The sequence below is a fragment of the Cervus elaphus genome, chromosome 4 (assembly GCF_910594005.1).
Source record: "Cervus elaphus chromosome 4, mCerEla1.1, whole genome shotgun sequence".
NCBI classification, from domain to species: Eukaryota; Metazoa; Chordata; class Mammalia; order Artiodactyla; family Cervidae; genus Cervus; species Cervus elaphus.
In genome coordinates, this window is record NC_057818.1 from 41,383,921 (window position 1) to 41,409,563 (window position 25,643).

General features: G+C 49.6%; 1 protein-coding gene across 8 annotated transcripts in view; it reads left to right on the forward strand.

Moving 5' to 3' along the window:
- Positions 1–25,643, forward strand: part of ZNF536 (zinc finger protein 536) — a 444,782-nt gene that overhangs the window by 176,592 nt on the left and 242,547 nt on the right. For all 8 annotated transcript variants that reach the window (XM_043899042.1, XM_043899040.1, XM_043899045.1 and 5 more), the window contains one exon: positions 23,455–25,626. In XM_043899042.1, coding sequence (XP_043754977.1) covers positions 23,457–25,626 — 2,170 coding nt within the window. In that variant the 5' untranslated portion in view covers positions 23,455–23,456. The remainder of the gene's footprint in view (positions 1–23,454; positions 25,627–25,643) is intronic.

The following is a 25,643-nucleotide window of genomic DNA, read 5'->3' on the forward strand; positions in this document are numbered from 1 at the left end:
TTCTGAAGCCTAGGAAGTGTTGCTAGGGGATGATCTTTCCTAAAATTGTAGGCATCATCCTTGACCTACTCACCATGTAATTTCTTCTCTTCTCTGGAGAAGGCAGCCTCTCCTGGTAATACGCATTCATGTGTTCACATTGTGTCATGGGTGTATCATGGATGAGAGGAAATTATCCTAAAGCCCTTCACTCCATTGAATCTAAATGGTGAGCACTTTGTAAATGATTGCTGAACTTAAGGGGACTATTTATTTAGTCTTCTGGGGTTTGTTGTAAAAATCCAAATATTCCAGGAGAGAAAATACTTTGAAAGTATTTATAACCTATGACTCGGTTTTCCACTCCTAGAGCAAGGCCTGCAGCAAGGGGTACCAGACCTACAGAATCACCAAACATCCCAGGAAAAAAAGCTTGCATCCACTTCTTCATGAGAGTGCATCTTCATTTGTCTACTTCTGTTATGTATTGGAACGTGGCTTTGTGCTCGGCCCTGTGGTTGGGGACTGACAGAGGTGGGAGGTGGAGGGGGGTCTTCCCCGGGGGGGGGGGGGGGGCGGGGTGTGCCTGGGCCATCTAGGAAACTACCTGTTCCCTTCACAACCATCCCTAAAGCACCACTTCTGGGAACCACCCTATAATCAAATGTACGCAATTAAAACACTTCCATCATTATACAGCTTATTATTATTTTAAACTCATTTCTTTCATTCTAATCCAACTAAATATATATAGCCCCCAAATTTAAAAAAAGTGTTGCAGATTGATGTTTGCTGAATGGAGGTAGGTTTCCTTTCATTTCAGCTTTCTCTTCAAAAATAACTTTTATGCTTTTCTAATTAGAAGAATAAACACATGCCCATGAAATAACTTGGAAAATATATAATAGACGTTAGAAGACAAATAATCTTATCCCCCCCCAACAAAGATAATTGTTTGTTAAGATTGTGTTATATTTCCTTTCATTGTTTTATATACACATATATATATATTTTCTTTTACAGAATTGGAATCAAACTGTAATCATAGTTTTCTGTTTCACTTAAATTTTTTTCCTGAGCATTTTCCCATCCTCTGAAATACTTTTTGAAAGCATGATTTCAATACATCGTGTTCGTAGCAGCGTTGATTTAACCATTCTCCTACTCTCGGACATTTAGGTCAACTCTGTTTTTTGTTGCCAGAAGTAGCATTTCAGCACAGTTTTGTCTTCGTCACTGATAGCATTCTCGGTTTGTTCTAGGAGTGGAAAACTGAGTCATAGGTTATAAATATTTTTCAGACTTTTGATATGTAATGCCAAACTGCTTTCCAAAAAAAAAAATACTACCAACTTACAGCCTTTCCAATATTACATATAAGAATATTCTTTATCTGTTGCCAGCAGCAGATATTGTCATGAGACACACACATATGTACATATACACACATGCGTGCATGTGTGTGGCCTATTTTATAGGCAGTAAATGTTGTTACTGTTGTTCTAAATCAGATTGTACCCAAGACAGACAACATAAAGGAAACTTGGGTGAACAAGATAAGATGAGAACTGGCTGGGTAAATGAGCCCACAGTGTGAGGTCTGGGCAGGAGGAGGGCAGGGTCTTCCTGGAGAAGGCGCCGTTGGCCTGGGTCTGAGAAGAAGCAATGTGTTCCCTCTCCTAATGTGCTCACATCTGGGGAGGCTTTGGCGTGAGCCTGCTCACCGCAGCTTGCCCCATCCCGCCCCATCCAAGCAGGACTCCCAACGTGCCCTCTGCTCCTCGGTGTCCTTGCCAGGAGAAGCCATCAGTGGCCCGGGGAGCTCAGTGGAGAGCAAAGAAAGCAGAGCAGAGAGGGGAGAGAGTTCTCTCCGGTGCTTCTCCTTGAGCAGAGGCCGGACTGTGCTGCTGGCCCCAGCATGAGTCACCGCCTCCTCACAGAAGCTGGGGACCTAGGGTGCTGGGCACCCAGACTGCATGTGACACTACCAGAGATGTCACGGGGAACTGCTTGTGAGTGGCTGAGAACAGAATCTGGCTTAATGCTTCTAACAAGTTAATGTTTGTGCTCATGGGCTCTGTGCACATTTAAGAATTAATTAAATCCTTTAAGGAAGTCATTTATGTTTGAGACCAAAGAAGACACTCAGGGGCCAGAGCTCCCCCAAAGAAGAAGCCCAATCACACAGCTCTGCGCCTTGGCAGGCCCCGCAAGACCAACTTTCCAGCAGTCAGATCCACAGTGCACTCAGATATCTTTAACCCGTTCTTTCCACAAGGCTCCTGGGGCGGCATATTAAACTCGAGTTATTTTCAATTTCATCTAAGGTGTCTCTATCCAATGCAGTTTCTTCAAAGTCTGCAATGTGGGATTCAAAATCTCTCAGCATCATCAAAGTCTTAGGAAAATATATTACTAGGAAGTGGAGCTGCTACTTGTGTGTTAATTACAACAAGCCCGACTGCTGCACAGATAATCTCCAGCGTCAGAAGCATCGCTCAGGCAATATCAGGAAAAACAAAATCTTTTAAAAAAACATCCTAAATTCTCTCTTTCACCCTTTGAGGAAAAAAACGTGGTTCATTGTGCAGCTAAAACTCATCTATTTAGTTGTTCTTATAAAGATTTCACTGATATTTGAAATGTTCCTCTCATGAAAGAGAAAAACCAAGGTAAATTTTCGGGATCCAGTCTCAGAACTGCTTTGCTATTTTCAATCCTTCTCTGCTTTTTCAGAGGAAACCCTGTGGATCACCCACTAGGGCCAGATTCTGGGTGCCGGGAGATTTTGACCATGCTTAAGTTGATCATAGGTATTTGTTTTTTTGGATGGTTTCACAGTCTGTCCTTTGCCTGTGAGCTGAATCCAGTGTTTGCAACACACAGGATTCTTCTCTCCCGTGAACTTGGAGGGGAGCAGGCATCTCTCATGATGAGGTCCCCAGGGAAGGGCCTGGAGGCCAGTCACTGGCCGAGGCCTCAGGAGAGCCAGGGCACCCTGTCCTCCCAGGACCAAAGAGCAGACCCATGACCCAGATAGCATTCATGGGCTTTGGAGGCAATAAAGGTCAAAGACAGGAATGTGGAGGGCCCAAGAAACAGAGAAGGGAGGAATATATTTTCAAATTAAGTTTTTTTTTCTTTAATGGGGAGGAAAGGTCAGTTTATTCCCCACTTACCCAGAACTTCTAAAGGGAGTCCTTATCAACTCTGATCTGAAGGTCCTCGCTGGATAAAGAGGGCCTGTGTGGACCACGGAGAAGCCCCACATTGGGGTGTCCACGGCAACTTCAGGGGATACAGGGACTCCCCCATCAGCTAGCGGAGATCACAGTGTGAGAGACCTACTCTTCACTGCACCCCAGCTCCCCAGGGGGAAGCCCCACTGGCTCCTGTGTGTCCCCAACATCCTCTACCCTTGTCAGCTCCCTCTGTAAGAGAGAGCAGGCCTCAGGCCAGAGCCTGCTGCAGGCAGCAGTGCTCAGCCAGAATTTAATAACATTGTTCTCATTTTATTTATTTTTATAATTACCTTTAATTTAGAGCAAGCGATACAAATTTCCATTTAGGGTAATGATATAGTTTCTTTTTAAATGCATTAAAGTAAAAAATAGTGAATTAATTAAAAAAATATTAGCAGGGGTACAAAAACATGGCAAAAGCGAGAAGGTGGTTTTATTGCCGAGCAGCTCGGTGGTGAAAAGCGAGGGGAAGGGATCTGTGTTGCCTGCAACTGGGACACGGCATTTTTTTTTTTTTTTTTAATTTTCTGAAACAGGTGAAGGGACCCTGAGCTACTGGAGAGTTTAGGATTTTAGGCAGCAGAGCTCTGAAGAAAAACCCCTGAAGACAAGACCCATTGACCCCAGAGGTTTAAAATGGATCCAAGTCTCAGGAAAATACACCGGAAAGATCCCTGATAGAGCAGTCCCTGTCCTCAGTAAGACTGTTAGTTTCCTAGAAAGGACTAAGGTGCCTGGCAAGCCTGAAGACCCTATTGCCAGAGAAGAGCTTTACAAGATGTTAAGCAATATATGATGGATTCTGATTACCACGCCCCACCCTCACCTTTATCTAAACTGACACCTCGTCGCAGTACTACTTCCCTTGGGGCACTGAGTGTATTTTTCCTGCTCTCAGTATTGATATCAGGCCAAGACTCTTGCCTCTTTTAGAGGAGACTTCTCCAGGCTCATCTTCACTGTCCTCATATTACCTAACATATAAAGATGCTAATTCACTCCATCCATCCTTCCATCTACATATCTATCCTTCCACCCTTCCATCAATCCATCCAGCTACCCAAATATCCATCCATCATCCATCCATCAATCCATCCTTGTTTTTGTCCCTCCATCTAGTCAATAAATATTTATTGAGTATTCTGTATATTTCACAATGTCTGCTGCAGTGACCCCAGCATGCAGGGATATAGCAACAATAGCAGGAGACATTGTTTCTACCTTGACAAAATTTATGGTAATAGGGGAGGCAGAAATTAAAGCAGTGGCTGTTCTGTGCTAGGGTAAATGAATGAATGAGTAAAGAAATGGATCTGGAAATCCCTTTTCTCTCTCACTGCCGGGCACTGGGGCTTGTGGAGTCCAGGGATCCTGGGGGTGAACAAGCAATTTTGTAGATCAGAGGTTGCACACGCGGGTCCCTGGCCAGCTGGGTTTCTTGGAGTGAGATGACAGACACTGTAGAGCTTGCTCATCTGTCCCCAGCCACTGAGGCCTGCCCAGCCTGTGCGAAGGGCAGGCAAGGGCAGGGTTCCCTCCCGGGGGCTCCAGCAGGAGCAGGGCTGCCAGCCCCAGCAGCTGTGGCAGGGCATGGGGCAGGGGAGTGGTCGCTGCAAAGGGCGGCGGGAAGGTGGGGGCAGGTGGGCCAGTGGACAAGCAGGAACATGACGGGTATTCGAGGGGAGGCCAGACTCCCTGCCAGCCGACTGAGTGTGGCCTCTGAAGCCGGACACAGAGCAAGTTTCCCGGGGCCTGGGTGACACATTCTCCACCCGGTCCGATGTGCTTTGCCAGGGGCCTGGGTTGCCTCCTTGCTGGCGTGAGTACATGCTGCGGGTGGGGAAGGATTGCTCCCGGTGGCCACCCTGCGGCTTAGCTAAGGCCAGCCTAGGGACACTGTCTCCAGGCCGCAGGGATGGCTGGGGACGAGGCCTGGCTGCAGCTCATTTTCATTCTCCCTTTAGTACTCCGCCTGCTCCCGGATGCCCCGCTTCAGGTTCCATGTGCCCGGATGCCCTTGTGTCCCTGGCATGCACACAGGAGGCAGCAGAGGGCCCTGTGCTTGGAGCAGGAGCATTGCATGGGAGTCTGGTCTCTCTGGGGCTCTCTGCACAGTGAAAAGGAGGCCAGGAATCCTTACAGTGCAGGGTGGGCAGGGAGAGAAGGGGAATGAGGTAAGTGAGGAGGTGCTCTGTGAACACAGAATGCGGAGCACTCCAGGGCTTCACATTCCTTCATCAGCCAGTAGACGTCTTTATTGAGCGTACATAGTACAGTAGGTTGAGCACTCAGATTACGGGGCATCTTTGGAATCTCAGGAAGCTGGGGGACACCCCTGGGAAAGTGACATTGGGCTGTAGATCTGCAAGGTGCCGATGGTGGGGGGAGAGGATGGCTATAGAAAGAATAGCATGTGAGAAGGCTCTCTGCTGAGAGAACCTATGAAATCCACACAAACTTTCTGAAGACTTCTGAACTATCATGAGCAAACAGATAAAATCATTTTTTCCTTGAAGCAAACAAGGAAAGCCCTATGGGAAAGACCCAGTGGTGGAATCCCAGATCCCTTGGCAAATGGCAAGGAGACAGCTGGGCAGGGTGAGAAAGGCATTCTTGGTGCCTGTTGTGGAGGCTTATTTTGTGTTCAGGGGAAGCAGGAGAAGGCTCAGTCTCCCTCTTCCCTTCACACCAGACAGTTCTACAAGAGCCCAGCCAGTGTGTGGCTCGGGACTTCAGGGTGTGCATGGAACCTTCTGGACATTCCAGATCTAGATTTGAATAAACTCAGTGAAAGAGAGCAAAGATGGGAATAAATTGTCATGATTCTGGGCAGGGGACTGGATGAGCAGAAGAGAAGCTGAGAGGTGGGGTGGTGTGGGGTGGACTGGAAGAGAGGATGGGGTCTTTCATCAACCAAGACTCATTTGGTTTCAAGTAACAGAAAATCCAACCCAAACCAGCTTAAAGCACCAGGATGCAAAGTATGTAAGTGGTTCAGCTTCAGGTGTCATTTGATCCAGGAGCTCAAATTATGTTACTTAGCGGCTGACTTCTCTCTTCTGCCTCCTTGGCACTTGTCCCAAAATGCTACATCTCCACCATCAGCAGTTTCAGACTCTTGGTAGCAAAATGGCTGCTAAAGCTCCAGACCTCTCTGGAGTGTGTCTGAAGCACCGGTCGCTCACTCACAAGCCCTAGCTCTCACTCTCATTATTAGGTCCTGTGCTGAGCCTTGAATTTATCACCAAGGCCAGGGTTTGGAATATTCTGATTGGCTCAAGTGAAGCCCACCATCAGGATCTGAGGTTTGGCTGCATCCCACTCAAATGCCAGGACTAAGGAGGAAGAGAGGACTTGCTCGCTGCAGGGACAGTGGTGAGCGTGGGTGGAAGGAGATCGATGCCTGTCCAAGTGTCTACAGTTGGTGGCGGAGTTTGCACCTGGTTAACTCTGCTCCCCAGTGGTACGGGCAGGAAACCAGCCCCATGAGTGTGCAGAAGTCCCAGATCCCAATAAAAGTCACGAGCGTGAGAGTGGCATTTATGGGAAGCCCCTTCCCAGACAGAGGGCTGGCTTCCCCCTCCCAGCAGAACTGTGATGGTGGGGCCAGTAACATACCCCAGCTGGGCGTGGCTGTGGGAGGCCCCTCAGAGGTGATCTACCTTGGCAAGATCTTTGTCACACTCCAGGGAGCTACAAACAGGTAATGCTTGGCTTCCCCAGGCCTGTGTTATGAAAAGCTTGAGTTACAAAACGCTCTGGCTATTAAAAACCTGCTACTGACTTTAACGGCAATAAAATATCTGCTGTTTATGAGTAATTAGCCACTTCTGAAAAAGAGCTCTATTCCTTTAAATTTATGGGGTGCTTTGATTTATGCATTTCATGGGGGGATGTCTTGTTACATCACATCAACCTGATGTAATTTGATGCAAATCAAACACATGAACGGGCGAATGGAAACATTCTCTCCTGCCTCCTGAAGACTGTTTCTAAATGGGGGGTATCTCTGGCCTCTGCTCCATCTTCGCTCTTCTTGCTTTCTTGGGAAAGACTTGGGGAGATCCTGAGCTTCTTCTGTCCTGGGAGTGCTGGTTGCAGCCCCTGACCGCCTTCCTGGAAGGATCTCACACCCCCGAGGGTGGCATAGACTCAGCAGCAGCTGGTGCATGAGCTTCACGCCGTGCTCCAAGCTCTGCAGACGCTGGGAGGCCCCAGGCTGCCAGACTTCCTGATTGTACGGACCCCAAGAATGGTCAATACACACAGGACATGATATAATCAAGTGTCTAATTTTATATTATCTGATTGGAGAAGGGATTATGGGAAAAAAAAAAAGAGAGAGAGATTGATGAGTTTGGGATCTGGTGGTAGAAGGTGTATTATGGAAGTCTTCTGGTAGCTGCTGGCCCCTATTTGGCTGCTGAGAGGGCAGAGGCAAAGACATTCCAGAATTTGTTGGTTGCCCTGCCCATCTATTTATTTGTGCATTATTTCTTCTTTCATCCACTCAGTCAGCCAGCCAACATTTACTTGCTGCTGCTGCTGCTAAGTTACTTCAGTAGTGTCTGACTCTTTGTGACCCCATAGACAGCAGCCCACCAGGCTCCCCCGTCCCTGGGATTCTCCAGGCAAGAACACTGGAGTGGGTTGCCATTTCCTTCTCCAATGCATGAAAGTGAAAAGTGAAAGTGAAGTCGCTCAGTCGTGTCCAACTCTTAGTGACCCCATGGACTGCAGCCTACCAGGCTCCTCCGTCCATGGGATTTTCAAGGCAAGAGTCCTGGAGTGGGGTGCCATTGCCTTCTCTGCAACATTTACTTAGCACCTACTAAATTTCTTGATTTCTTAGGAGGTAACTAAGGGAAGTAAAATACAGACACATATCTACTAATTTGCTGTGTAACTTTGGGAGGGGTCATCATTTATCTTCTGGTGTCAGTTTATCTATCTGTTAAACAGGCACATCAGGTTAAGTGAGTAGGAGCTGGATGATCTCTGAGGTTTCCCTAGTTTTGCTCCCCTGCTACCATCTGTGCATCCCTTCCCCCAAGAAGCACATCTGTGAAAAGGGAGGAGATGCCAGAGCTCATGCATGGAGTAGGGACATGCTCCCCAAGCAGTTGAGGAGAAGGTAGGAAGTGAGATTGGGTGAGAGTGCAGTGGCCATTTGGTGGAAGCCTTTGGCATGAATTCTTATTTGTGGCACAGGGACAACGGTGTGGTTTGGTCTTTGCCTTAAGTGGAGAGAGCCATGGGAGCAGGAGAGTGCACAGCGAGACAGGCTGGCATCAGGCATGGGGCCATGTAAGTGGAGCCGGATGGTTGGGTCCAGCCGTACCCACCTCACACAAGCCACTGCCCAGCAGACTGGCTTCCTTGGCAGGACTCTGATGCTTTCTAATAGTTTCCTCTGGGTGTAGCCGCAAGTGTGAGCTTCGTCTTCTCACACTGAGGCCTCTTCTTGGGAAAGCACTTTCTAGAAGGCTTACCCTCCCAGGCTGGCTTGCTTGAAGCCACAGCTGATGGTGTTCAGGACTCGCACCATAGCTCTGAGTCCTTCCTTTGGAAGGAAGCTGTGGTTGGAGCAAGGTGGCCTTACCATCCTCCACGCTCCGCCTTGGCTGTGCCACGGTCTCATGGAGAAGGCTGCGGGTTCTCACGAGGCCTGGGCATAGCCTTTCCTGTAACGACATTAAAATGGAGCCTTGCTATTGTTTTGAATCTTTTTTGCTTTCTAGTCAGGAGTGACATTTTTATGGTTATTAGCCAAATTCCATTTCTTCTGTGAATTGCGTTTCTCATGCCTTTTGTCCAGATTTCAAATGGGGGTGTTTAACTTTTCCTCATTAACTGCAAACACTTTTTAAAAGAAAAAAGATAAGGTGATTAACCCCTTGACTACCACACAGGCCTGGGGAGCATCTGACTTCCGGTGGGGGGGGCTGGTGACTGCCCAGGACTGCTTGGATGTAGGCGTGATGGAGACTGGGCGGTGTGGATGTGTGGGTGGCCACTGAGGTGGTAGAAGAAGAGGCAGCAGGCGGCAGCGGCAGCCTCTACACAGAGCTCCTCCCCCCTGTGCCAGATGCCACTCCAAGGACTTTATATAAATTACTGGGTTCCATCCGAAGAACTGTACAAAAAAGATCTTCACGACCCAGATGATCCCGATGGTGTGATCACCAGCCTAGAGCCAGACATCCTGGAATGCAAAGTCAAGTGGGCCTTAGGAAGCATCACTACGAACAACGCTAGTGGAGGTGATGGAATTCCAGCTGAACTATTTCAAATCCTAAAAGATGATGCTGTGCAAGTGCTGCACTCAATACGCCAGCAAATTTGGAAAACTCAGCAGTGGCCACAGGACTGGAAAAGGTCAGTTTTCATTCCAATCCCAAAGAAAGGCAATGCCAGAAAATGTTCAAACTACCACACAATTGCACTCTTCTCACACACTAGTAAAATAATGCTCAAAATTCTCCAAGTCAGGCTTCAACAATACGTGAACCATGAACTTTCAGATGTTCAAGCTGGTTTTAGAAAAGGCAGAGGAACCAGAGATCAAATTGCCAACATCTGCTGGATCATTGAAAAAGCAAGAGAGTTCCAGAAAAACATCTATTTCTGCTTTACTGACTATGCCAAAGCCTTTGACTATGTGGATCACAACAAACTGTGAAAAATTCTTAAAGAGAGGGGAATACCAGACCACCTGACTTGCCTCTTGAGAAACCTGTATGCAGGTCAGGAAGCAACAGTTAGAGCTGGACATGGAACAACAGACTGGTTCCAAATAGGAAAAGGAGTACATCAAGGCTGTATATTGTCACCATGCTTATTTAACTTATATGCAGAGTACATCATGAGAAACGCTGGGCTGGATGAAGCACAAGCTGGACTCAAGATTGCCGGGAGAAATATCAGTAACCTCAGATATGCAGACGACACCACCCTTAAGGCAGAAAGTGAAGAAGAACTAAAGAGCCTCTTGAGAGTGAAAGAGGAGAGTGAAAAAGCTGGCTTAAAGCTCAACATTCAGAAAACTAAGATCATGGCATTCAATCCCATCACTTCATGGCAAATAGATGGGGAAACAGGGGAAACAGTGGCAGACTTTATTATTTTGGGCTCCAAAATCACTGCAGATGGTGACTGCAGCCATGAAGTTAAAAGACACTTACTCCTTGGAAGGAAAGTTTTGACCAACCTAGACAGCATGTCAAAAAGCCGAGACATTACTTTGCCAACAAAGATCTGTCTAGTCGAGGCTATGTTTTTTCCAATAGTCATGTATGGATATGAGAATTGGACTATGAAGAAAGCTGAACACCGAAGAATTGATGCTTTTGAACTGTGGTGTTGGAGAAGACTACTGAGAGCCCCTTGGACCGCAAGGAGATCCAACCAGTCCATCCTAAAGGAGATCAGTCCTGGGTGTTCATTGGAGGGACTGATGTTGAAGCTGAAACTGCAATACTTTGGCCACCTGATGCAAAGAGCCGACTCATTTGAAGAGACCCTGATACTGGGAAAGATTGAAGGTGGGAGGAGAAGGGGACGACAGAGGATGAGATGATTGGATGGCATCACCGACTCAATGGACATGAGTTTGGGTAAACTCTGGGAGTTGGTGATGGACCATGAGGCTTGGCATGACACAGTCCATAGGGTTGCAAAGAGTCAGACACAACTGAGCGACTGAAGTGGACTGAACTGATCCTCCCAGTAATCTTATTATTGCCCTGTATCACAGATCGGTAACTGAGGAAATACCACCTTGGAGCTCGTGGGCCTTCAGGTCTTTTGGAATAAGACACAGTTCACCTTTGGCAGTGGAAAACATGTATCATGTCATACAGAGTCCCAGGAAAGAGATTCCTCCAGGGTCCCAAAGATTTCGCTAGCCACCAGGCCGTTGACTGTGGGTGCTTCTGAATGCTGTTGGCTGCTTGTTTAGATCGTGCCTCCACACCAAGCTCCTGAAGCTGAAAAATGCTCTGTGCCTTCCGAAAGCCTGTCCTTGGGAAGTAACTCTGGTCCTCCTGAGGCGAGGCTGGGGAGACACTGGTGTCATGATTGTGACGATCAAGTACAGCCTGTCCCAGGTGGGGGGCGACCAACTGCCCGCTGACGGCCCTGGACCCATGCACGCTAAAGGCGTGTTCTCGCTTGTGAAAAGAGAAACGTTCGTTTTTAATGTCTCCCTTAGAGTTCGGCATCAGTGAAGTTCAACTCCAGCCATTCTGTGATTGGTGAAGGCTCAGGGCTTGGCTGGGAGGTCCCTTCCTTGTCAGCTGGGCCGCAGCGGCATGAGTCAGGACAGAGGAGGAGCTGAGCAGGGGGCCACCTGGCCAGCCTCCTCGGCTGATGCTTGGGAAGCTGTGACGCCCAGAGGGGCTGGGGCCCGCCAGGCCAGGAATTGTCTAGGCTGAGGTGCGGGTGTGTGGTTCCAGAGAGTGGAGGGGGTGGAGGCTCTGTTCTAACAGGTGGGATGGGCTATTGTGTCCAGACCTGCTACATGGGAGACGCCCACTGGGAGAGCAGGTGGGTGCCCCTGCCCTGGGGGGAGTCAGCTACATGCAACCCCCAGGCTTGCTGTTCTCGGCCTGGGAAGGTTGCTCTGGGGGGCTGCATGTCGCCAGGATAAGGCATTCTGCTGTGCGCTAGTGGCTCCCTCACTCCTAACTGTGGGGGTGACGGGTTCCCGGGGTCTGGGAGGGAAGTGTCAACAGAGGCTCAGAGTAGGGGCGAGGGGAGTGCCGGCGTCCTCCTGACAATAGACCTGCTACGAGGGAGATGTGCTCATTGCCCTCCGAAGCCTCCGGGTCTCCTGACCCTTCTGTGAGTGAGCAGTACTCAGATGTTATCAGTCTCTGTGGCTGATGTTTTGGGTCCCTGTGCCCTCTTGCTGGGGAGCAGTCTGAGCCTTTTCTCTGCAGAGCCTGGCACAGTACCCGGCTCATGGTGGGTCATCAGGAAATGCTGAATGAATGAATGGATGGATGGATGTTTGCATGAGCAGGTAGACTGAAGGAGGCAGAGCAGTCAGTAAGCAATATGGGTTTATAAAGAGCAGGTTGAGGGGTTTGGAGTCCATTCAGCTAGAATCTGTAGGTACATATTATGTGTGAAACCTTCTGTTTGGGTCAGATATTGATCCCTGGAGGTCTTAGACAGGATGGCAGGAGTGAGACAGGGACCCAGATAATCCACCATGAGACGGAGTGGGATTAGCTCTTCACAGAAGGTGTGAAGGCTGGGGTTGGAGGTGGCTGCATGGACAGTGACATTTGACATAAGGCTCCATCCATGGAACAAACTTCTTACCTGGCTTGTGCCCTGAGGAGCGGAGAGCATGGCCTGCCCTGGTGACCCAGGAGTGGCCTGTGGTCTGTCTTTCTCCCCTGGGTCCCCTTCTCTCCTCCATGAGAAATGCTGTCCGCCAGGCTTGCAGCATTTGTTGCTTGGTCTGTTCATTCATTCATTCGTTCATTCCCTGATTCAATCATTTATACTTTTGGCAAATATTTATTGAGTGCATCCTCTGTGCCTGGCTCTGTGCTGGAGGTGCCCCAGTGAAGCCGATGGTCATGGTCCTCGTCCTCAGGGGGCTTCTGGTCAAGTGTACAAACAGAGCCAACCCAGTGTGCAAGCCACTGTAAGGGGGAAAGAGTCAGCCAGGAGGAGTCCTGTGGAGACAGACAGGGCCCGGGACATCGAGGACGGCCTCCTGGGTGAGGTGGCATTTAATTTACCCACAGAGGACAGGGCACAGGGCACAAGTGGACAGGGCAGGGAGAGTGTGCCAGACAGAGGGACTGAGACGCACATAAGGGCAGGAAGGCCCCTCATCTGCTCGCTCAGAAAAGGGAGTCCTCTCTCCCAATTCCGACAGATTTGAACAAGAGTTGGCAGAGGGTGCTCCCTCCCAGGTGGTGCTAGCGGTAAAGAATCTGCCTGCCAACCCACTCCAGTACTCTTGCCTGGAGAACCCTGGTGAGCTACAGTCCATGGGGTCACACAAGGTTGGACACAACGAGTGACTTAGCATGCACACACACGCTCCGTCCTCAAGCACGTGTGAACTGCTGGAAATTCATCCTCTTCCCTGGAGGCCACCTGCATGTGGCGCTGACACCCATTGCTGGGATAAGAGCCTGGCCCAGCCTTCCCTCCTCTCCCAGGAGTCTGGCTCGGCAGAAGCAGGCCAGGCAGCCTGGTGACCTGTCCAGGAGCTGGAGATGTTGAACTGGGGATCCCAAGGGCCACAAACGAGTGAGGTCTGTCTTGGCCTTGGCTGGGCCCCGTCTACTGGTCTGAGCCCAGTGGTTGCAGGCAGCAGAGGCCCCACTGGTGCGCCTGGATTTTTGCTCAGTAAGGATTGTGTGTGCTTAGGAGATGATGTGTATCTGAGCTTATGTCTTCGACAGGTGCCCCTGTGAATGAATCTCCCTGGGCTGACTTCTATGAATATTTCACAGTCAGGCCCTCTTTGATCACTCTTGCATATGTGCATTCTACATTATATTTAGTTTTACACTGAATCAAATCTGAGGCTTCTGTGAAATGAAAATAAACTGTTCGACACGATATCATAGTCCAGAAGGGCTCAGACTTAAACGACTTTAATCAGGGGTGAAAGGGTGATGAGGTGCAGCTGAGCACCCTGCCCTCTGTGGGGCATCCTGTGGGTCCCAGTCCCCCACTTGTTCTCGGGCAGCAACTCTGTGCTGAGGCTGAGCAGGGAGCCAAGGTAGGTTAGTAGGGGATTAAATATCTAACTTCCTGTCATGATGAAGTCTGTTTAAAAAGGAAACGAGAAAGCCAGTGAGAGCGAAATAATCAATACACTTCATGACAACTGCTGGTATCTTTCTCAGTTTTGTGATATTTCAAAGTTAGGGCAGTCACTAAAAGCTTATATATATAGTTTTAGTTCCTTTCCCTGATGGGGTGGACACAGTTCAGATAAATCAATTACAGCAAATTAGGGGATCATTTCCTTCCCAAATCATCCCATCTGGGAGGAATGGAAACACCACTTGATGGCTGAGATCCTAGGGGGAGAGGCCTGGGCTGTGACTCACAAAATGCTGTCCATTTTTGTGATACTCTAGACCATCTTCCTCTCCTGCAGTGTGATCATCAGAAGCTAGAGGACAGCTCCGAGTAGGACTGGGTCCTTCAGGAGCTACAGGCGGGGCTGAGAAGATGCTTACTCTCAGAAAGCCCCACAGCAGAAGAAATGTGACCTCTGATAACCGTGCAGTATGGCACCATCAATGTCTTAACCATTCCAGAGAAATAGCATGGGAGCTATGGGGATTGAGTGATCGCCTCCAGCCTGGGGCAAATCCAGGAAGGCTTCTTGGAGGAGGCAACATCAGGAAGGCGCATGGAAGGTAGATTTGGGCTGCCACCTTTGGAGAGGCTTGGGTGGGCTGCCAGGATTTTTGGAGTGATCCTTCTTCCACTTGTTTTGCTGTTACAAAGAGGAAGAGGGGAAACCAATGCCTTCTTCCAAACTCTTAAGTATCCTTTTCTGTCTAATGCATGGGTAACCCTCACCAAGGTGAGAATTTCAGCCCTTACATGTTTGGTTTGTGGTCCAGGAGTTTGTTTTCACCTTCTATTTTTCTAAAAAATAGAAGATTTTGAAGAATATTTATCTCCTCTGATCCACATTTGGTAGAAAACTGCTCATGTGTCACATTAGTGCTGTGAGGCATGTGTGTTATGTGATGACTCCAGTGGGGGCTTCTTGGGCCCCTGTTTTGCCCCAGATATAAACTCCATGCTCCATAGATTGACACTGAAGTCTGCGCTTGGCCACGCCCTCCCTGTCTTTCCCAAGAACATTCTATGCTGAGGCCCCATGTGGCACACACTGACCCCTCCGTCCCACACACCCTTCTTCCTCTTCTCTGCTTATTCCAGGCTCTTCCCAGGTGTTCTCCTCAGTGATCTTTCATCCCTTCTCCCCGCTGCATCCCTTCTCCACCTCTCCCAGCCTCAAAGCGTTATCGAGTCCTTGTTTCAGCACTGGACCCTGCTCTGTGGTCTCCACTCATTTGTTTCCCTTCCATGAGTGAGCTTAAAAGGCAAGACCTGGTCTTACTTGTATATCTCTATGTAGGCATTAAGGAGTGTTATTGAGTGATTGAGGTCCACTTTACAGATGCATCAAGAAAGTCGGCAATGAGTGAGTCTTCATTAACCACTTTGATGTGCTTTGCATGTGCCTTGGTTATGTCCTTCAGCTCTCAGCATTTACTCTACTCCCAGATGAAGGTCCTTTCTGGATCACGAAGGCTGCTGTGGTCAGCTCCTGAGAAAGAGGTTACACAGGGCACAGTCCTATGTTATTTAAATGCCACTTTCTCTCTCCTGCAAATCCGTTTGCCTTCTCAAAATCCTGTGACGTGTGTAGGACAGTTAATACCAGTCCATTTTAGAGACAAAGAAACTGAGGCTCAGGCAAGTACCCAAGGTCAAATTGATGTCAGTGGAAGAGCTGACAACTAGATGCATGTCAGTGGTCATTCCAGTGCTTTCTCTCTCCTTACTCCAGTCTATTGGGGGAATAACCCACCCGACGCAGGACAGGAGCAGGTGGACTAATGTATCTGCTCCTAGGGATCTTAAGAAACCAAGATAATATAAATAAGTGGTTATGTGACCCTCCCCCAACCAGCGATTGACAGACGTGGCATTTCTAGCCTCAAAGTGCCCTCCTGCACCCACCTCAGCATGCCAGCTCCCAGCGGTGCTTGCTTTGGAATATACTGCCTATTTCCACTCTGGGCACACGTGGTTGTGACAGCTCTGGTTCCTTGGCTTCCTTTGAGCTTTGCCGTGAGCTGAGGCTTCCTTTGTTTCCACATGTTTCACAAAGGAAGGCGCTGGCATCTGCCAGCATCCAGCCTAGCAAGACGGAGCGTGGTGTGGACATCAAGGGAGCAGCCTTCCCTCCAGCATGTCTTGCTCGGGCTCTGGAGTCAGGCTTCCCAGCTGTGTGACGTTTTCAGGCTTATGTATTCTGAGCCTCAGTTTCCTCATTTTTTGTATTGGACTAGTATGGAGAATCCCAGGGACGGGGGAGCCTGGTCGGCTGCCGTCTATGGGGTCACACAGAGTCGGACATGACTGACGTGACTTAGCAGCAGCAGCAGCAGCAGTATGGTACCTACCATCCTAGGTTCTGTAAAGCTAAATGAGATAAAGGTTGTGAAGTACCTAGCACAGTGCTGGTGCTGATGCAGTACTTAGCACAGTGCAGGCACTGATGCACGATGCTGCCATGAAGAGGAGAACGATGATGAGTATGAAGAAGATGATAAGGATTCGGATTCTGTGGCTGATGTAAGTGGTGATGATGAGTGGTGGCTGCACTGAAGATGGTGATGATGACAATTATTGCTATCTTCTTTGAGAGCTCTCGCTGCCTGACAAGTCCACAGTCTTAACAACTACCCCATACGAGGTTAATTCCACCCCCTGTTTGCCTGGCTTTGTGTGGGGTGGGGGGGGCAGATAGTGAGCCAGGAACTACTGGCAGAAATCTGCTCTCCCAGAGGAGAGGACCAGGAGAGCCCTTGGTGGATGTTTTCCTTTCCCATCTGATGTGCTCATTATCTGAGTTCAGTTCTGGGCTAGTTTCAACCTATCCAAAAGCCAACATGCTGGAGAGACCTCTTGGCCTTGGAGAATTTTGAAATCATCCAAAGTCTTCAAAGAGAGGTGACATTTTTCTTCTTCTTCTAAGTCCTCCAACAATTGTCTCACCAACACTGAAACTGCCTGGGCTTCTGTGGGACCACTCAGTTCAGCCGAGTCCTGCTCCCCTTTACAGGCAGAGACCACCCTGACACTTTGGCCAACCTTCCACCCAGAAGGGAAGGTTGGGGAGTTTGACCATGCTCTCCAACTTGACTCTCCTGGTTACAGTCACCATACTTTGCAGTCCTATTTGAATATCATATTTTCATTAATAAATTCAGCAAGAATTTAACTGTTTCTGGCCCTGTCTCATAGCGTTGTCTACACATCAGTCAAAACAGAACAGGTCACCCGTGCTGCCCTCCTCTTTATCTATTAATCATCTGGCAAATAAACCACTCAGTATCCTGCCCACCTCAGTAATGTTTGTGATGTAATTTGTTTGGATGCCCAAATGTCACCAGCGTTGATTGTGAGAGATGAAAAAATGTACTTGCTCAGCATCGCAAGCTCTAGGCCAAAATGTAAGCATGAAATCTCTGGTTTATTTTTGTAATAATGTTTACAGCTGTTTAATGACCCTGAAAAGGTTCAGTAGTCTGGTGTTCTGTATTTCAGAACAGGAGTGTATTATGCTTATAACAACCTTGGTTAAACAGTTTGAGCTACAACAATTGGAAAAATGGTATTTAATAAGAAGCCATTGTATTCTAGGTGAAGTTGTCTTAATTACTGCTTATCTCAGGTGTTAAGAAAGCAAGGTGCATTGTGGGGAGGGGCCAAGGGTCATTTGCGCCCCCCAGGAAACAGGTCCACCTACTGCCAGAACTGCTTACTGTGACATGATTTGGGGGTAAAACCCACAATGGTGTTTGCAACTCTTCTTGTGAACCCAAGGCCCCTACCCCTTGCCCAGCCACTGGGGGTGTTGGTCTCCTGCAAGGTTTCTGAGGCAGTGCCTTTACCTCATTGATAAAAAAGGGAATATTTAGTTGTGCTTGGCTAGACAACAGTATTTGATTTTTAAAAATCCAGTTGAAATGGTCATTTTGAAAGTCATTTTATTTCCCAGCTATTCTTTTTCATGGTATAAGGATAAAACTCCTTCTTGCAACTTACTGGCAAGATCTATATTTTTTGGGCTATTCATAAGATTACTTTTTTTTTCTGTGCTAGCAAAATGAAACTGTGTTTTTGTGTAAAATTTATTTAGACTCCTAGCAGCTGGCATTTCTGGTGTCCTGATAGTTTCAAATTTCATTCTGAGTGAAAGATACAATTAGGTTTTCTATTGGAAGAGTTAAGTGAAAACTTTTGTCATTGATATCACAGGAAATAGTCTTGAAGGCAGAAATGCAAAATCAAAATAACTATTAGCACCATCAAAGGCAGCTGAATGGCTCACGGTACCTGCAATGATGGGGGTGAGGAGACAGAATGCATTTTGATAATCTGTGCATCCAGTGGTGGGTTTCATATGCTGAGAATACCCTCATCATGAAATTGCAGAGCTCAAGTAGAAACCTCTAGGCTTCAGAAGCTTTCAGCTGGGGCCCCTGCCTGTGTTCAGAGGGGGGCCTGGCATTTTCAGGTGAGGAGTGCCATGGTGGCCAGGATTCAGGCCTGGGCCTGGGTCTTCCTTAATACGGACAGTAGGGTTGAGTGCCCCCATGCCCCACCATGCCCCTGGGCTCAGGATAGGGTGGGATGTGCAGGGTTTCCATGCTGGAGGGCTGACACACCCGAATCGACAGTTCACAGCGTCCCCTTCCCAGCCTCATCTGGCTGCCTGTCTACAGTTCAGTAAATTCCGTATCGTTTGGTTCCTTCCATTAGTCAGCCAGGGTTTACTGATCTTCCTGCTACAGTTTGGGCTGGGGCCACAAGCTGACGGCTGGGCGAGCTGTCCTCCATGTTTAATAGTTTGTTTATTGCTTTATGATTGTGCTAAGAGTTTCCCTGCCGAGGTGAGAGGGTCAGATGGCTTACTGTATAGGTTCCTCAGAAGGTCCCAGCTGCCCAGTTGCCTTCAGCCCGGGGTCATGGCCTACCCTGTACTGGCTCCTGGCATCTCAGTGTGGGTCCCTCAATGGCTGGAACACAGGGTGACGGCTCCAGAGCCAGGGGCTGGGGCGTGAAGGATGGGTTGGTACTCAGGATTAAGTGCTCCCAGGTTATTAGTGACCGCGTGGGGCAGCGCTGTCTGTGGATGTGTGTGTCTGCCCCCTTTGTCAGGACGGGGCAGTGTCTGCCGGGGACACTGACACGTGTTCCCTGCAGTTCTGGGAGGAAGCGCTGTGGTCCCAAAGGGAAGGCAGTCTCCCTGCGCTCGCTCCCTGAGGGCTGGGGAAAAGGAGACAGGCCACCTCCTGCCAGAACCACGAGCCCCTGGAGGCAGCCCCACCTCCCAGCCCCTGAGCTCTTAGGGCTGCGTTGGAGCCAACCCTTTATCAGTAGGATAAGTGATCCCTTAGTTTCCCAGGGATTTCTTGTATTTCTTGCTAGAGGAAATTCACTTAGGGGCTTGCTGCCCCTCCCCAAACACAGTCATATTCCTGTACACACACACTCACGTGCACACACACACACACACACACACCTATACACCTCGAATGCAAATTCTCTAAACTTTGAATTCAGTCACTCTGGGGACTTTTCATTGCTTCCCTCTTACTGGTGGCTTTGCTTGCACTGGCCCCTTTGACCCAGAAGCCCTTGAGGGCAGTTACATAAAGGTCCCAGGCAAGCATTTATTGAATGAGTGAGATAAGGGGTAAATGAATTCCGGATGGGTGAACTATCAAGGCTGGAGAAATTGGGGCTGACCCAGGTTTTGTGAGTCTCAGGCTGGGCCCGGGGCCAGCTCGTCCTGCCTCGGCTGCTTTGGCCCAGGGACAGCACACCAATTACCCCTTGCTCTTTCCAAGAACTCACACTCCCCTTTCTTGCTCTGAGTCTATCAGCTGGCATTGGTTGTGACTGTCCCATGGCTGCGCCTGCACCTGCTCATGGAATCACAGGGTGTCAGGTCTCACAGGGCATTCTGAGATGATGTCTGACCCTGCCGTACCGTGGGGCTAGGCACCGTCTTTGCTGGGGCTCATTAGAGGAGCTGAGGGCCATGATCCTCAGAGCATCTCTTCCAGCTCTGCTGAAATTCTGGGTTCTCCCATGGATCCCAGGATGGATGATCAAGTTCTGAAGGACTTAATTGCTCTGTCTCCTAGTGCCAGCAGCTGGGCCATCAGAGGTGATCCAAGCCCAGATGGCCACCATGAGTACTTATAGTGAAAGTGCCGGTGCAGGGGCATGGTTCTCCCTTGGCTGCTTCTGGACCACCAGATTCTGGGTGGAAACCCAAGACCCTTCTGACTCTGACAGATTCAGATTGTTGGATGTTCAAGGACTTGTGCAAAAGCTGAATTTGATTTCCATGAAGTTGGAGTGGAAGTGTTTCTACTACAGGCTAGCCTTCGTTTATGGGCTGTGTTCATAGGGTCTGTTTGATCATTCATCCATTCAGTTATAACGATCTGAACTTACAAAGATCCAGCTCGGCTCTAGGCCCTGAGGCTTTATTTGTGGCCAAGGAAGACATGATCCTGCCTGCACATCTGCAAGAGGGTCAATAAGAAAACTGCCCCCCGTCCTGTGATAAGTGCCCTGAAGAAGAAAGTAAGATAACGGGGTAGAGAGAGGCTTTGGGGCTTAAGTTTTCTGTGACGAGGTGGACATGGAGGGTCTTTGTGAGAAGGGGATATGTAGTTGAGACCTGCATGAGGGGCTGGAGCCGCCGGTGCCTTATCATATTCTCGAATATTCTGTGGTCAACAATGGCACCTGAAGACTGGTTGCATAAAGGGTGTTTAAAAAAAACTTTGTTGACTGTGAGGGGAAAAATAAATTGAGCATAATAAAAGAATTCCATATTCAAACCTAACTTGAAAACTCCTCAAGTTCAGTATTTGGCAAATTGAGCTGTTACGTCTACGGCATGACTGGGGGTGGGGGATGTGGTCTTCAACTTGATGCTGCTCATCCAATCTGATGTGAAGTCTTGCTGCATTGCACATTCAGCCTCCTCTCCCTCCTGCTTAACTGGCGTCAGTTCAGCAGCAGTAACCTGAAAATAGCCCGTCTTCCTGGATTCATGTCTTCTGAGCAGGCCAACTGGGCAGCCTTTGGCAGTGGGCCATCCGTGTTGGCTTTGGACTTTCCAAACTTCCCCAGAGCTGTTGGGTGGAATTCTGAGCACTCCCAAGTGGCTTTGGGGTTATGATCCGTGTTTGCTCAGGAGAGGAGCCAGAGCAGCTGGATGGGGCTCGAAGGTGGTGAAACGGCTCTAGACAGGGCCCTTCTCAGCCCCAGTCCCGCTTCAGCAACTTCTCACACTGGGCCTGCTCCTCCTTGCTGGTCAGCGGATGCCATGCGTGCTGGGGCTGGTCGGTCTTATCCACTCGTGCATCTTCAGTGCCAAGGACAGGGCCTGGCACGTGGTGGAAACTCAGCAAGTCTACTGAATGAATGCAAGAAACTCCTTGAGAAATTACTCCTTTTTGACCAGGCTCCAAAATGAGCTTTTTTCTTTCTTCCTTCCTTTCTTCTTTTTATTTTATTTTTTGAGTACAGACTGCCACCAGAGACAAATTGAAAGCATTCTTTTACTCCAAGTGACCACGTGCTTGTCTGTGTGTGTGTGTGTAGTTGTTCATGGATAGTTGACCCTGCACCATGGTTGCAGTTTCTCTCCCTCCTGGAAATAAACCTCATGTCTTTTTCTTCTCCTCTCTTGCAAGACAGACTCACAGCCTCTGTCCTCTTGCCAAGGAAGTCAGGTCTCCCGTTGGAGAACCTCCATCCACACACAGTCTGCCTGGCGGGAAGCCCAGTAGGCAGCCGACCCCACCAGGGCTGAATGTGCTTCCTCCACAGTTGAGCTCTGTCCCCACACGTCCCCCTGGGGAACTGCTTGGCCCAGGAATCAGTCCTGGCTGGGGTTAAGCCGTACTTCTGGACCACCTGGCTGGCCAACACATCTAAACATTGGGATACAAAGGGGATGGATGTGTAATAACTGTTCCAGTGGCAGGAAACAAATTTGGACTCCTTCAAGTGGAAGACAGATCTGGAAATAGAAGGACCCCAGGCATGGATTCATTGCCTTTCAAAGTTGAGCTCCCCACATGCTCTGATATAGAGGGGACTATTCCTTCTGCCCCATCCCAGAACGATCTGTCTTTAGCAATTCTGCATAGGCTGCAAAGGGGCAGAGAGGACTATTAAAGACAATTATGCAGACCTGCTTTGAGTGTTAGTGTTTAACAAACAGCTTTGAGTTCTAATTTTCTGCAAAACACATACTGCAGGTACAATTTGTACTCATTACTGTATATTGGGAAAGTTATTAAAAACACTCAAACTTGGTTGAGACTTCCTATGGCATCTTCCCTGGATTTTAATTGGTTTTTATCCAGTTCTATAAAAGATCTCTTTAAGCCCAATCAAAGTCCCTGCTGCAGCTACCATGCCAGCTGAAGGACAGGGTAAGCCCACTCTGCGGTGGAAGTCTTTACCCCCTACCCAAATTTGAGCAGTCTCAACAATCCACTATGATTCCATCACGAGATAATTTATACTTCTTTTGATGGGCACGGTTACCAAATAACAAAATAACAGTGTTTCGTAACACAAGGGTTAAATCTTAATCTCTAAGGTTTGCAAAGCCGCTACTCGCAGTCTCCTTAAAATTTAATATACCTCGTTAATGCTTCCTTGCAAACACTGAAGGATTTTTATGATTATAATCATGTGTTACAGCACCTAGTACTGTTTCTAAGCAGCATACTAATCAGCTTAATGAGATATTACTGCACTTTTTGTTGACTAAAGCAAAATCCCTTTTATTGTTCTAAAGCCTGTCCTTTACTTTATTTTTTCCCAAAACATTATCTTGTTTTATTATGTACCAGTAAATATCGTGCCATTGGGTTGGATTTTTTTTTTTTTTTTTTTTTTGCCAAATCATAAAATAATCTCTTTCATCTCTGACTGGTGAATATATTGAATATAGTAACCAGAAACAAAAGTTCCAAGTGAGTCAGTTTGGTCTTTCAGTTAAAGCCATTCTGCTCTGTGACAAACTCTGAACTGAACCAACAGGTGCAGGTGCTAAAGGGAGGAGAGGAGGAAAAGTTTAACACGTAGACCCCTGATTTGTTATTAGGTGTTGAAAGTGGTAAAACATTAATAATTTAAACGTGAATGAATAATTGCAGTCTGTAAATAGAAAATACAAGGAAGACGATCTATCGCCAAAACAAATTGGAGGAGCAATGCCATATTGCATAATTGGCATTTAATAATTCATTTTTTTATTATTGTTTTTGACTATAATTCCTTAGCATTATTATGTGTAGGTTAGGCATGCAATGCAAATTCCCCACCAGTTGATGCTGTTGATTCACTGTGCCACGGTACCTGGCACAGATCTGAACTCTTTCTTTATTTTCAGGGATGGAAGAAGCCAGTCTGTGCCTTGGAGTGTCCTCAGCGGCGCCAGAAGCAGAGCCCCATCTGAGCGGCCCCGTCCTCAACGGCCAGTATGCCATGAGTCAGAAGTTGCACCAGATCACCTCCCAGCTCAGCCATGCTTTCCCTGAACTACATCCGCGGCCCAACCCCGAGGAGAAGACCCCCGCGCCTCTCGACGAGAAGGCCCACGTGCCCATGAGTGGCCAGCCCATGGGCAGTCAGATGGCGCTCCTGGCCAACCAGCTGGGCCGGGATGTGGACACCAGCCTCAACGGGCGGGTGGATCTGCAGCAGTTCCTCAACGGTCAGAACCTGGGCATCATGTCCCAGATGAGCGACATCGAGGACGACGCCCGCAAAAACCGGAAGTACCCGTGCCCGCTCTGCGGCAAGCGCTTCCGCTTCAACAGCATCCTCTCCCTGCACATGCGCACTCACACCGGCGAGAAGCCCTTCAAGTGCCCGTATTGCGACCACCGGGCGGCGCAGAAAGGGAACCTCAAGATCCACCTGCGGACCCACAAGCTGGGCAACCTGGGGAAGGGGCGCGGGCGGGTGCGCGAGGAGAACCGCCTGCTGCACGAGCTGGAGGAGAGGGCCATCTTGCGGGACAAGCAGATGAAGAGCAGCCTGCTGCAGCCCCGGCCCGACCTGAAGCCCCTGGCGCACGCCCAGCAGGCCCCGCTGGCCGCCTGCAACCTGGCCCTGCCCACCAACCACAGCGTGCCGGACGTGGCCAACCCGGTGCCCTCGCCCAAGCCGGCCAGCGTGCAAGAGGACGCAGTGGCGCCCGCTGCTGGCTTCCGCTGCACCTTCTGCAAGGGCAAGTTCAAGAAGCGGGAGGAGCTGGACCGCCATATCCGCATCTTGCACAAGCCCTACAAGTGCACGCTGTGTGACTTCGCCGCCTCGCAGGAGGAGGAGCTCATAAGCCACGTGGAGAAGGCCCACATCACGGCCGAGTCGGCCCAGGGCCAGGGCCCCAACGGCGGCGGGGAGCAGTCGGCCAACGAGTTCCGGTGCGAGGTGTGCGGGCAGGTGTTCAGCCAGGCGTGGTTCCTGAAGGGCCACATGCGGAAGCACAAGGACTCCTTCGAGCACTGCTGCCAGATCTGCGGCCGGCGCTTCAAAGAGCCCTGGTTCCTGAAGAACCACATGAAGGTCCACCTCAACAAGCTGTCCGTGAAGAACAAGTCCCTCAGCGACCCCGAGGTGCCTGTGCCCATGGGCGGCATGTCCCAGGAGGCCCATGCCAACCTGTACTCCAGGTATCTCTCCTGCCTGCAGAGCGGCTTCATGGCCGCAGACAAAGCCAGCCTGAGCGAGCCTAGCCAGCTCTATGGCAAAGGCGAGCTGCCCCTGAAGGAGAAGGAGGTGGTGGGGAAGCTTCTGACCCCCATCTCCAGCATGGCCCATGGTGTCCCCGAGGGTGACAAGCACTCCCTCCTGGGATGCCTCAACCTGGTGCCACCGCTGAAATCCAGCTGCATCGAGCGGTTGCAGGCGGCCGCCAAAGCTGCCGAGATGGACCCCGTGAACAGCTACCAGGCTTGGCAGCTCATGGCCAGGGGCATGGCCATGGAACACGGCTTCTTGTCTAAAGAGCACCAGCTCCAGCGCAACCACGAAGACACTTTGGCAAACGCCGGAGTTCTGTTTGATAAGGAGAAGCGGGAGTACGTGTTAGTGGGAGCAGATGGCTCCAAGCAGAAAATGCCTGCTGATTTGGTTCACAGCACTAAAGTGGGCAATCAGAGAGACCTGCCAAATAAGCTCGACCCTTTAGAAGGCAGTCGGGATTTTTTGTCACACGGGCTCAACCAGACTCTCGAGTATAACCTGCAGGGTCCCGGGAGCCTGAAGGACAAGCCGACCGAGTGCCCGGACTGCGGCCGAGTGTTCCGCACCTACCACCAGGTGGTCGTGCACTCCCGGGTCCACAAGAGGGACCGCAAGGGTGACGAGGACGGGCTGCACGGGGGCCCCGACGAGCGGCGTGGCTCGGGCAGCGACCAGGAGTCCCAGTCGGTGAGCCGCTCCACCACGCCCGGCTCCTCCAACGTCACCGAGGAGAGCGGGGTCGGAGGCGGGCTCTCGCAGACCGGGAGCGCCCAGGAGGACAGCCCGCACCCCTCCTCGCCGTCCTCCTCAGGTAGGTTGTTGGGGGAG